Below are 13,279 nucleotides of genomic sequence, written 5' to 3'. Positions count from 1 at the left end.
AGGTGAAAAAGATATAGTCTCTTCTCTAAAGATTCCTACGATAATGTCAGCACATAATTGGAGCTCAATAATGTTATTGCATTTTCTGGATACTTTTGGAATGAGAGGATGCTGTGCTGTGTTGTGGTTGGCTGCTTTTAATGTTGAAAGGGACTACTTGAAGATAGTACCATCACTAACCTGATTTCTAAAGAGAATACATACGCCTCTGTAAGACTAAGTTCATATGGCTAAACTTATATGCCACAGAATATTTAGCAAAAAGTAATTTTTAAATGTGTATGTAGACAACTTAAAAATTATTTACTGGTCTTATAGAGTGAAATACCGAGCTAGAAGTTTTCCAGAATAGATCTTCTCATCTTTGTCTGATGTAGTTTGAATTCCTCCACTAATTTATGCCGTCGTTGGCAATCACTTTACTTTCCGCTGCCTCATCATATTATGGCCCAACTAGCTTATGTAATTTAAGTGAAGGGAGACGCAAAAAGTGAAGGTTCTGCATGTTTAGCGCAAATAATTTATGTTTTCTGTTTTGTCATATGCAGATTTGAAAACCATAATATTTAAAATTTTACATTACAAAAAGAAATAAAATAGTACATAGTTCATGAGATAAAGCTATAGGCCAAATGCAGGGTTTTACTGTTGTCGTTTTTTACGGCTAAGGCTAAAATAAAGAAATGCTAAATTTTGCCTCAGTGATTTGTTTATAAGAATCTAGGAACGGCTCCATTAGGAGACGGCATCTCCCTCATTAAACTTTGAGTTCCTTTAGGAGATAGATTGTATCTAACTTACTAGTCTAAATTTCTAGAACACTATCTTCAAAGCATGTTTTATGAGACGAACGAACTTCCTCGTAAGCTGCCCAGTTAGAAGGCTTTCCACCAGTCAAGACCTCACCTCCCAGAATGCCAGGCTCTCCTTGCGCTCTCAGGATTAAGGCGAGAATATCCCAGCACCCATCGCTGCAGATCGAGACTACAATTCCCACTATAGCCAGGGGCTCCGGAAACCTTGTCAAACACCGCCTGTTGCCATAGCATCCGGGTCCAGGCCAACCAATCCGGTGCCCCTGCCGAGTAGAGGCGGGCCGTTCGTTTCTCTGACCAACCGGAGGCATTTTTGTTGCGGAGCGTGACCGGAGGAGGCGGGAGCTCAGGACCCGCGCCTTCTCCTTGCTTCTTGGGGTCGTGGCCTTGCTCCCGTCGTGCGAGGAGAGGTCGGGCACGTCCACGCGCGTCTGTGCGCGTGGGGCCTGAAGTGCTCGTGGGTCCGCACTAGGTCTCTGCGGGAGCAGCAGCAGAAGCCATGGGCGGGACCGCCAGCACCCGCCGGGTCACCTTCGAGGCGGACGAGAATGAGAACATCACCGTGGTGAAGGGCATCCGGGTGAGTGACAGTGGGCGGGCGGAGGGCCAGCACTCGGACTCGGACCCCAAACCTCCGACCTTCCCGGGACCCGCTCAGCCCAGTTTCCCTCGTCCGGGCCCCCAGTGTTGTCTGGCCCGAAGCCGAGTTCTCTGCAAAGAAGCTTGAAGTTTCAAGACTTGGGACGTTCATTCAGAAAGATTTCCTGGTTGTGTGTCAAATGCTGAGTACTGTGCTGGGGCGGGTGAGGGATGCCAGGTTGATTTAGACCCTCCAAGGCCTCGCAGTCTAGTCTTGATTCCGTTGCTTACTAGTTGTGGGATTTGATTGGAAACCCCTGTCTCACAGTACCCATCTGTGAATAGGTACAGGACCCAAACCCTGCTTTTGCACTACCCACATCACCTCTCTCGGGGTGAATGGGCATTTTAAGGAACTCTTTTATTTATTGTATGTCATTTAGTACCCTCCCCCTGATACTACCCATTCCCCCAACGCGCACCCCCCCCATACTTTTACTTGCTCTGATACCACCCATCCCCCCACACCCACACTCACCCACCCGCCATAGACTTTTCCGGCCTGCCTCTGGTGACTTCTGGCTTCTCCCTCCTTCACTTGTCATCTCGTCTTTCCTATGCACCTCCTCTATGGCCTGCCACGCCTGAGTTTTGGACTAGCCCACTCTCTTCAGGACTAGTGCCTGCCAGTCTGATAGGGCTTAAGATAGAATTGCAATTTTTCAGACTGGTGGAAGTAATACAGTCAGTTTTGACGGAGACATGGGAGAGGCTTTTTAAATGCTCCCTGCATGTGCTTGATCCGTAATCTGAAAACTTGATCTTTCTCTAGGGTGTCAGCATACCGGCACTAACTTCCTTAACACACTGTCTGCTGCACCTGAATTTGGAGCCTCACATTTTTGGAAGTATGATGCCTGAACCTAGTAAATAGAGCAATTTGACTTCAGAAAGTTTTATAATATTTCATATTTTTCTTTTTCTGTTACTACACACTCATATAAGTAAATTTGTAAATTATTTTAGCTTTTGTTATTAGGAAATAAAACTTCTTAAATATTTAAAGTGTTTGAAAACTTTTTACTCTGAAACTGTTATCTTGAGAAGAATTTATTAAAGTTTTCTTTATAGAAACTCAGACTGTTGAACTCCATTTTTGGTCTGTGACCAGCATTTCTTATATTAATTAATGGTAGTACCACATTTTGTAATAAAATGTCTGAGGCTGCATTCTTTGGGTTGTTGTGGTTTAGTTGGTACTCTTTGGAGTAAAATAAAAATTACTGTGAACTCAGAGTTTTATGCAGAGATTGGTTTAATCTTGCCTCTAGGCTCTTTGAGTGTTCCACACCAGAGGGTGAAAAGGAAATAAAGGTAAGAAAAAGCAAAATAAGTTTTGGGTGAGAAGACATTGGCTAGAAAAATTTATAAATCCATGTTCTCGTTCTCTAGTACAGACACAGTGATGACAGCCAAGAAAATTATAAGAGAATTTGGCCACAGCACAGAGATGCATGTCAAATATTAGCTAAGGCTAAATAGGATAAGTATGAGAATAGGCATAGGTATTAGATTAAATGGAGAGTGTCTGAAAAAGCTTTTTTAAAACAAAACAACAGTAATCTGTGTCCTTTAGCCGCTCAACTTGATGAAGTAGTCTTTATTTTTTTTTCTTTCTTATAGAGTACATTTTATCTATATGGTTATAATTCAAGCACACACCATGCTCATTTTGACCTCTATGCTTTGCTTTTCTCCAGTATATACCCTTCACCTGGAATGCCCTTGCACAGTTCTTGCTTCAAATCTTTCTTTCTCAACGATGATTTGCAGTCTCTGAGCTTAAATTTTCTTATCTGCAAAATGATGGGGCATAAGTACATCTCTAAGATTTCTGATCTTTCCCAATTCTGAAATTCTTGAGTCTAGTGGCGCTGTAAGTTTCTTGTAGCCATACTCAGCCCATTGCTATTTGCTCTAAAAATGGCATGCTGTTGAACTGTTGAGTACTGAGGGATCATTCTCTTTTCTTTGAGGTCATGGTCAAAAGAGCATCAATTTGGGGTTAACAGACCTCAGTTTAAATCTCAGATTAGGTGTTTAATAACCTGCAGCCTTGGACAAGTCACTTCTCTGCTCGTATTTTCTCCACAAAGGGGAATACCATCTCTTCTTTTGATTGTGGTGAGATGATGAGGTAAGGTATTTAAAGCACGTGGCACATTGTAGATTTTTAATAGAAGGCACCTATTATTATGATAGGGCTCCTTCCACATCTAATACTCTTAGATTCTTTGGAAGTACTGTATAGGGTAGTGGAAAGAGCATGTGCTCTGGAACCAGGCAGACCTGGGTTTGGTCCTACCTCTGCCTCACACTGGCTGTGTGGCCCTGGACAAGTCACTTTTGATTGCATTTCCTTGTTCAGTATAACTGCACGCAGCCTGCTTCTGATACTTATGCATCAAACACTACTTGTTAGAATTGAACATTATGTAAGCATCTAGCACAGTGTCTAGTACTTTGATGGTGTTTAGTACTTATGTGAGTAGTAGCTGTTATTAGAGCTGTTCAAGGGAATGGATATGTAAACTTATGTGAACTTAAAATAATTATATAAAAACAAGGGTATATAGTGCTCCCACAGGCACAATATACTGAAGGGGTGTGGACTGGGAATAGGGAGTCCTGAGTTCTGCAACTGATTGCCTGTGTGATTTTTGTCTAGGTGTTGTAGATGTTTTCCAGCTATTCTTCGTATTTTTGTGAGCTTGGCACAGTCATCTTGTTTCCCTCTGGGACATGGGGAAGGATAAACATCAATTTCAGTATGAGTGAGCCACTGTTTTTAGCTCAGTTGATTAAAACATGGTCTTGATGAGGCCTAAACGTCAGTGTTGAATTGCAGATGGGTTGGTTCAACTTGGCTGAAGAAAACTTTGCAGATTTGCCCAATTATCTAACATTTATGTCATCACTCATAGGAAGTGAGCGTGTACCAATGATTCAACAGACTCAGTCACTGCTGGAACCCAATTCAGTGCTCCACTGATAAGGATAGTAATTTCATCTTCATTTATCTTAATATGTAAGGAGTAACTTTTAGTAAGCAGCATAAGGCTTTAGGGAACTAGGCCGTGTTTATTAATGGATCATGTTTTCACAGGTTTTTCTTGCTGAGGTCCTTAACAATTAGCAATTAAAGGACCTACTTAATTTAAAGTTTCTTCTCACCTACCAGATGTTATTTTCATGGTATTTTAGGGTCTTGTTTTTTTCCTTTATCCTTAGCAATTGATAGCTTTCCCCCACTTCCATAAAATAACCCGTATTCTTACACCTGATTCCAACTTGGAATCTGAAACGACTCATGGGCTAGATGAAAGGCCACCCTCTTGCCTTGCCCTCCTCTCAAGTCTAAAATAAATTTCTAGTGATATAAAGACCAGGCATTTTCATTACTCATATTACATGTGCTTAATGGGATTTTTCTGAGCACCTGCTGGCTGTGCTTCGAAAGTGTGCCTTCCACTCCATCTTTCACAAGTTTATCTGAAACATCAAGGCTGTGAGTGAACTTCCAGAGCAAATGTCAACTTCAATGAGTGTCATTTTCAAAGTAATATTTATCATGCTTTCCAGGCATAAACTAATCTCTGCAACTGGTTTTGAAGTTGCAAGCTGAAATTCACAGGAGCCAGTTATGGTAGTGTGGGTACTTAACATGGAACACAACTAGTGCTTTGGGAAGTATGGGCAGTTGAGAGCCCCTGAAGGAAGAGATTATTTAATGTGGGATGTTGTGGAGGATCCTGGAGAGGGTGCAAATCCAGTCAGTCACTGGGGTGTTGAGGAATGTTGTCAAGTAATTCAGTTAACTGGTAAATGATTGGTCCTTTCTATGTGAAAAGCCCATGAATCTCTTGGGTATAGTACTGTGTGAAGCATTCTAGGATGTTATACAGAACGAAGTTCATGTTTTCCACTAATAACAAATGCAAAGAAATACAAGTGACAAACCACAAACATAGGCTAAAAACTAATTTTATCTATCTATATATATATATGTGGCATTCCCCCCTACCCCCTCAGGCCCTTAGGTAAGTCTTTGGGAGTGATTTCTTCCACATAATAATGACAGTTTTTGGAGCCTATATCTTAAAATGATAGTTGAAAAAGCAAACTAATGTTCTCACAGAAAATGACCTATACTACATGGAAAGAAGATCAAATGAGAAAAATGGGTCTGAGTCCTTTAATCAGTTTGATAAGACACATCTGGAACACGAGAAAAACTAATATGGAGGTGAGGGTCTGGTTTGTTTCTGTCTCATGTGGTTCTTAACTTGACCTCTTAGAGAAGGGCCACTTAAAAGGAGTTCTCCTTTTCCTTTTACTCTGTTCTTTGGAAGTAGAAATACTTTATGTGTGTCCATCTCACCCAGTCTCCCGTTGCTCAGAAAATACCGGATTCTTGGTTGGTGGGTGGTATATTTGTGCTAATTTTAGATAAGACGAACCAAGGTGGGTGGGAAGAGATGAGTGGGAAGACTGTAGAAGATGAGACACATCTTTTCCTCGTCCCTGGAGCACATGTTGGTGTGGTGAGTAGTGTGACCCAAAACTTGGCAAGCCCCATTTACTTATATTTGTCTTTAGGAGCAGTAGAGAATAGGGTGGATAATCAAAGTCAGTGGACTGAATTCTGCCATTTTGGCAGGCCCTCTTCTCTTGGTTCTCCCTTATATGAGAACAGTGGTTCTTAACTTCTTTTGGTGCATAGAGTACTGTAAATCTAAGCTATGGACTCTGTCCAGAACAGTGCAATGAGCAGACAACTTTGTGTACAGTTGAGGAATTAATTCATAGACTCCTGAGTCCATGGACCTCATGACATAATTCTAGCATTAGTGTGTGTCTGATGGAGGTATTTCACCATTCTTTGCTACAAATAATTTCTGTAAATTGCACTTGGTATTCACCTTGATGGAGATTCCAGAGATCTCTGGAAACCAGATATAGAAGGTATAGATGTTTAAGTAGGAAAAAAGCTTTTCTGAAAGAAGTACTCTGAGAAAAGATGTTTCCTGAAGTTCCTTCTTTTTTTTTCTTTTTGAGGAAGATTACCCCTGAGCTAACTACTGCCAATCCTCCTCTTTTTACTGAGGAAGACTGGCCCTGAGCTAATATCCCTGTCTACCTCCCTCCACTTTATATGTTGGACGCCTACCACAGCATGGCTTTTGCCAAGCAGTGCCGTGTCCGCACCTGGGATCCGAACTGGTGAACCCCAGGCCGCTGAGAAGCGGAACGAGCGAACTTAACCACTGTGCCACCGGACTGGCCCCTGAAGTTGCTTCTTATACAGAGGCTGCCTGTCCAGCTCTTGCAGAAGCTTATGTTGCACCTTTGACCCCTTTTTGGGTCAGTTTGTGTCACAAAGAAGAGTTGTTCTACACCTCCAGATTGTGTGTGTAACCCTGGCCAGCATCTAAATCTTCTCAGCTGCCTCACAAGTGTGTTCCCCAGTTCACAGAGAAGATCAGGTGAGTGTGCAGGTCTGGATTTATGACTGCAACTGGAAGGTCAGCTCAGCAGGTATTAACTTGAGATACAAGGATAACACAGCATGGCTATTGCCTTGTATCAACATGGCCATGAGTGGACTGAGGTTAGGGTAAATCATGCTTGGTGTAGTGGAATCACAGCTGGAGGCTGCCCTGGGTGCTCCTTTGGAAGGGCCTGTGGATACACTTACGATTGATGTACGGACAGAAGGAGGAGGTTGACTCTTGGCAAGGCAGCCCTACCGTATGTTTGTCAACTCAAAAAAATGAATTGTGCTCCTTTGGATACCATGCTTATCAATTCAGTGAAATACGACTGAAGACCTTGTTGGGAAATGTTTTAATTAATGTTAAAAATTGACATTAAGTACCAATTTTTGAGGCATCAGAGAAGCCAGAAAAATAGAAACAAAGTTAACAAGAAACAATTAGTAATTAGGTTGAAAGAGACAAAGCACTTTTACTACTCAAGGGGCGCAGATAGGGATAGAGGAGCTCTGGATGTGCTCATACCAGGACTTAGGCAGCCGCTCCTGGAACAGCTGTAGGCCTGGTCTGTGTGCACCGTGTGGAGAAGCAGCTCAGTACACACTCAGGCAGAGTAGGTGAGAGGCAACCGTGATGACAGGCGCAGTGGAAGTCCCCACGGCTGGAGCTGAGTTGGAAATAACTTTACCACATATTTGTGTGGCATGTTATAGTTTATGACTTGTCTCTGATCCGTCCTGTCACTCCAGGGGGCTGCTGGTGGTTTCAGTTTCCGGATGAGGAGAGTAAGACCCATTGAGTTGACGTCTGCAGGGTTTTGTAGCTAGAAGGTGGTCAGTGCTTTCTCTTCTCTTCTGGGCCAGCTTTTTACTTTACTCTCAAAGAATGATACTTTTGAGGCTGCTTTACGGATTGGAAGGACTTTTTGTAGTATTCGTTCTGAAAGTGGCAAAAAAGAATGACAAGGTATGAATTTTGATGCGAAGTAGATGAAGTGGTATTTAGAAGTAAAGATGGCCTGTCTCTAATACAGGTGAAAGTTTATAGCTAACACTTGATTTTTAGCAGACACATTCACTTTCTGATTAGGTAGAATATATATTTAGTGTAGTTGTTGTTCTTTGACTTTGGCTTGAAATATGGAAATAATATTAAAATGTAAAATTATATATGTCAAATTAGCTTTATATATTTAAACATCAATTATATTAGATCTGTGACATAGTATATATTGTATGTAATAGTATATAATACCTAGTATATATGATTATATATGGTATATAATATAAAATATGCATAGTATATTATAGCATACTATATTAATATAGTATGTTAAATATATTATGTAGTATATTACATTATATGTTGAATGAACTTTATATACATTATATATCAATTAAAATAGCTTTAAGATTCTAAAACTTAGGCTCATTTTATCTCCTTCAGAGGAAGTGATATACTTTTTTTTATTGCATGGAATTGAAAGAGTGTGTTGTTTAATAGTAGAGAAAGCACTGAGCTAGAGATTAGGGGTTACTGCTTGTGGTCCTGATGCTGCCAGTAACTGGATGTTATTCAGGATCTTTTTTTTTTTTAACCTGTAAAATGAGAGGGTTGGAGTCAATCTTAAGGGGTTTTTCCTAAAATGTATCTCAGCTTTGCAGATGTTTCAGCTACAGTCTCAGTGGCTGTCAGTTGTTAGAAAAGATGCAACTGGCTCTGGCATCTTCAAATAGAAAGTCCCTTGGCACTCTGCTTTCTAATCTCCACTTCTCTCCCAAGAAAAGAGTCGCGGGTTTTTCCTTCAAAGATCATAACTTTTGAGCTGTATTCTTTCCCTTTACTGTCTTACCTGTGTTCTGGTTTGGGTCCTGAGAGGTAACTTTTCGGGTACAAACTGTTTTGTTCGCTGATATATCTATCCCGAGGGCCTCAATTAGTGTGCTTGGCCTAGTAAACGTGTTGAATGAATGATTGACCAATATATGGGAGCTCACGATTTTATGGAAAGGTGGAAAGGTGAATTCTTGGTCTATCATTGGAGTGCTGTATTGGAGATTTGTGCAGATATTGTGGGGCACAAGGAAGGGTAGCTTTGGGTAGGCAGAGTTGGAATGGACTGGGGAACTGGTATGAAGTATTAAGGGGAAGCTGTGGAAGCTGAGGTTGGAGAGTGAGGCCATAACCAAATGATGAGAAAGTGCTGAATAACTTGCAAAAGAATTTGGACTTTCCGGTCAACAGAAGGTGGCTGTTGAAGGATTTGAAGTGGGAGCTACCGTATCAGATTTGCATTTTAGGAGGGTTATTGATGATGCCGTGAACTAGGGCAGGGAAAACGGGGTGAAAGAAGATAAATTCATTAAATATTTAAATATCATGGCCAAGAGGATGAGGGAGAGAGAAGAGTTGAGGACTGTCCTGTGTTCTGATTCAGGAACCTGGATGAAAATGATGTCATTAATGAGATAAGGAAAGCAAGAAGAAGAGATTTTTGGCAAACATGAATTCATTTTGGAACATGTTAGCTTTGAGATGCTTGTGGTCTGTCCAAGGAGAAGTGTCCATTAGGCAATTCATTGTTTAGGTCTGGCTTTGGGATATAGGTCTTGGGCTGGAGATAGTGGATTTAGAGTTCATTAATTTATCAGCAGCAGTTAAAAATCAAGGGAGTGAATGACGGTACCAAGGAGCGCACAAAGAGTGAGGAGAGAATAAGGCGAAGAACAGAATTTGGGGCCCTTTAGCCTTTACGGGTAGGTAGGAGAGGGGAAGCCTGCAAAAGAAATAAGACGTGGCTGGAGTCCTAGGACATCCAGGACAGTGGGATGCCAGAAAGCCATGGAAGGGTTTCCAGAAGAGAGTGACCAAAACTGTTAAAAGCTAATGGAAAGCCATATCAATTAGGTGCTTTATAAATATAAATATAAAAGATATTTATTTATATAAATATAAAGGTTTATTTATTTGGTCATTGGTGACTTTCACCAGAACACTTTTCATTGCCGTATTGGGTTACAAGCCAGATAGTGGTAAATTAGGGAAGTGGAAATTGGAAGACGGTCCTTGAGGATACAGGAGCGGGATCACCCAGTTACTTGACCTGGAACCTGGGCATCCTTCTTGATGGCATCCACTTCACTTCTAGTGAGACAGAGTCTGGCAGTGAAGAGGTGTGTCTGAGTGTGACCTCGAGACTCAGACGTCCTGGTTTTGAATCCTGGCTCCATTACTGATAAACTGTATAATCCAGGGCAGGTTACTTAATCTGGCTATGCTTCAGTTTCCTCACCTATACAATGGAGATAATAAAAGTGTAGGGTGGGATTGTGAAGGATTAAATGAGTAAAGTACTTAATTTAGTGTAGTGCCTGGCCCATAATAGCACTCAGTCAAAAGCTATTTTGAATCCTAAATATCTTTTGAATTTGTTCTCCTGGATTACTATAATAGTTTTTTTAAACAATTTTATTGTGGTGTAATTTACATCCCATAAAATTCACCTGCTTTATCTAATAAATTTACTGATCTCTCTTGCTCACTAATAGTTAATCCCCATTTCATCCCAGCCTTAGGCAACCACTTACCTACTTTCTGTCTATGTAGAGTTGCCTTTTGTAGGCATTTCACATAAATGGAATTATATGGTATGTGGCCTTTTGTGCCTGGCTTCCTTCACTTATATGTTTTTTAGGTCTGTCCAGGTTGTGGCATATATCAGGACTTCCTTTCTTTTTGTTGCTGAATTGTATTCCATTGTATGGGTGTATAACGTTTTGTTTCTCCATTCACCAGTAGGTGGACATTGGTTTGTTTCCACGCTTTCTGTTATGAGTAATGCTGCTATGAACATTCCTGGGCAAGTCTTTGTGTGGACATATGCTTAATAGCTTCTTGGTTGGTCCTTTAGCCTCCTTCAGGGGTCCTCCTGCTTCTTCTGTTCTTGTTCCCTTCTAGTCTGTTCCCTACACTGTAGCTAGAGTGACCGTTGTAAGATGTAAATCTAATCGTGTCATTACACGGCCCAAAATCCTTCAGTAGTACCCAGTTGCCCTCAGGATCAGGTTCACACTCCTTAACTTGAAGGGTTTATTAAGAGTCTTCAAAATCTAAAATCTTATTTCCCTCTCCATTTCTCTTTCACTGAGCCCCCTCCTCAGCTTCCTGCTTCATCCATTCTTTTATTTATTCATATTGTTTCGTTCATTCGTTTAACTGCTTTTTCAATTAGCCAGGCTTTTTGAGGCTTTGAGGATATAATAATAGGACGGCCAAATCCTTGCTTTCATGGGGCTTTCTTTCTAGTGTGAAAGGTAGACAGTAAACAAGAAAGCATCAGATAGTGGTGAGCGCTATAAAGAAATAAAAAATGATGATATGATAGTAACTGGGGGCTGATGACTCAAATCTCCAGGCCTGAGTGTTCCTCAGAGCCTCCGCCCTACTGCCAGCTGCCTGCCGATATGTCCATGTGACGTCTACTGGTGGAAGCCCTGTTTCTATCTGTACCTTCATGTCTTTCCCTCTTGGAGTATTCTTATCCTACCCATTCTCTTCCTAACTCCTATTCATCCTGCTCAGCCCCACTCTTAAAACCTGGCTAGAGGTCCTGCCCATTTTGCTTTCTGTGTGCTTCCATTACAGGCTGGCTGACTTAAGTAGCACCTTTCACGTTATGTTTTAGTGCCTGATGATTGTCTGTTTCTTCGACTCCACTTTAAGCAACTTGATGACTGTTGAATACCCAGAGTCTAGCCTAGTTCCCGGCACATAGTTGGTGCATAATAAAACCTGTTGAAAGAGCCATTGTTTGTGGTTAGCCTTGAGCAGGAGGGAGGGAGGGACCCCATTTCCTTTGTGACTGGAGGGAAGGAAGGAGCTAAGGCCTGTTGCATATGTAAATTAATTTGTAGGATTTGGGGAGGAGAGGCGAAGGAGTTCTGAGAGCTTACATGTTCTCAGAGATTACAATTTAGTGCACAGTATAAAATGAGGAGAAGAGTTATTGATAATGAGCAATTAGCAGTGCATTAGAAGAGCTGAAGAAGCAGTGCTGTGGGGTGCATCCTGAAAACTTAAAACTCTTCTCAGTTGCTTTGGGTTTTATAGCTGTTAGATTTAGCCTTATTTCTTTAGGCCATTCGTTATCATATTGATATGGATGGCTAAATTACTTGGAAGCTATTGTAGTTTTCTCTCTTGTTCTTTTATAATTGATTTTATTTTGATGTTGCTTTTTCAGCTTTCAGAAAATGTGATTGATCGCATGAAGGAAACCTCTCCATCTGCCTCGAAGTCACAGCGGTATTCTGGTGCTTATGGTGCCTCAGGTATTTTAGAATTTTAATTCTAGAGTTTTTAGTAGAGATGTTATAAGTAGTAAAAGTTCACTCAACAGTCAAGTTCTTCTGCACTTCTGCCTTTTGTTATTTGGATGTTTGACTTTTTATACGGAATGTTAGAAATCGGTAAGAGGGTTCCTTTTAAAATGTTTTGCGCTAAAAGTAGAATGAATCTACTTTCAAACAATCTTTGGAAAATTTTTTTGTCATCCAGCTCCTGAACTTTCTAATAGGCTTTGGAAAGTTACTTCGTATCTTTTGTGTAAAATGGATTATTTATAGGAATTTTAGAAATTTAGGAGTAAATATTTTGAAAAAGAACATTGAGCTCAGAAAATATTGATTTACTGTTTCCAAATTGTGAAGTATCGCCAATGATTTTATTTTCTAATAGATTTATTCTAAGTTTCTAATAAACAGTTTATTCCTTCAGAGTCAGTCTTAATTATTGATGAAACTATGGTGTTAAGTGAAATCCATAGGGAATTATTAAGCCTCATTTTATCTGTGGATCCTGCTGGGTACAAGACTATTTCTCTTTCCTTTCCGTCCCCCTACCCCATCCATCTATTTGTCCAGCTAATATTTATTGAGCACCTGCTATATGTCTGGCACTGTTCTTGTTCCTGCCTGGTTTGATGGATGAGTGCTGTTTATTGGCGAAAAGGCAATGAGAAAATAGTAAGCATGATTAATCTTGGACTAAATGAGAATTTTCTGTATTTATTAGAAAGGAGTATTGTGTGGGAAATCTGGCTATCTACTGTGACACACATTGAGAAAGCTGAGATGCTGCCCAAATGCCATTCACTTGGGGGCAGTTGTGACCCTCTTACTAATCAAGTCAGTAACTATGAATTGACTTTCTAATATGTTTCAAGCAAAAGGTATCAAGATGAATAAGAAATAGTTCTTGTCCTTTGGAAACTTCTTGTTTGGTGGAAGCGTTAAGAAGAGTTCACAGTTCATTACTGTTAGATAGAAAGTG

At 40.7% G+C, this 13,279-nt stretch overlaps 1 protein-coding gene across 6 annotated transcripts in view; it reads left to right on the top strand.

The window, feature by feature from the left end:
* The first annotated feature begins 1,071 nt into the window (after window positions 1-1,071).
* The window catches only part of CHCHD3 (coiled-coil-helix-coiled-coil-helix domain containing 3), a 269,706-nt gene continuing 257,498 nt past the window's right edge, over window positions 1,072-13,279 (top strand). For 4 of the 6 annotated variants that reach the window (XM_070265825.1, XM_070265824.1, XM_001498216.7 and 1 more), the window contains exons 1-2: window positions 1,125-1,395; window positions 12,192-12,279. In XM_070265825.1, coding sequence (XP_070121926.1) covers window positions 1,315-1,395; window positions 12,192-12,279 — 169 coding nt within the window. In that variant the 5' untranslated portion in view covers window positions 1,125-1,314. Of the gene's footprint in view, window positions 1,396-12,191; window positions 12,280-13,279 lie in introns of all 6 variants that reach the window. The other 2 variants (XM_023639702.2, XM_014739337.3) reach the window with 2 other exon arrangements.

This window comes from Equus caballus, chromosome 4 (genome assembly GCF_041296265.1).
Source record: "Equus caballus isolate H_3958 breed thoroughbred chromosome 4, TB-T2T, whole genome shotgun sequence".
In the NCBI taxonomy this organism is placed as follows: Eukaryota; Metazoa; Chordata; class Mammalia; order Perissodactyla; family Equidae; genus Equus; species Equus caballus.
This window is presented reverse-complemented; position numbering and strand designations above follow the sequence as displayed.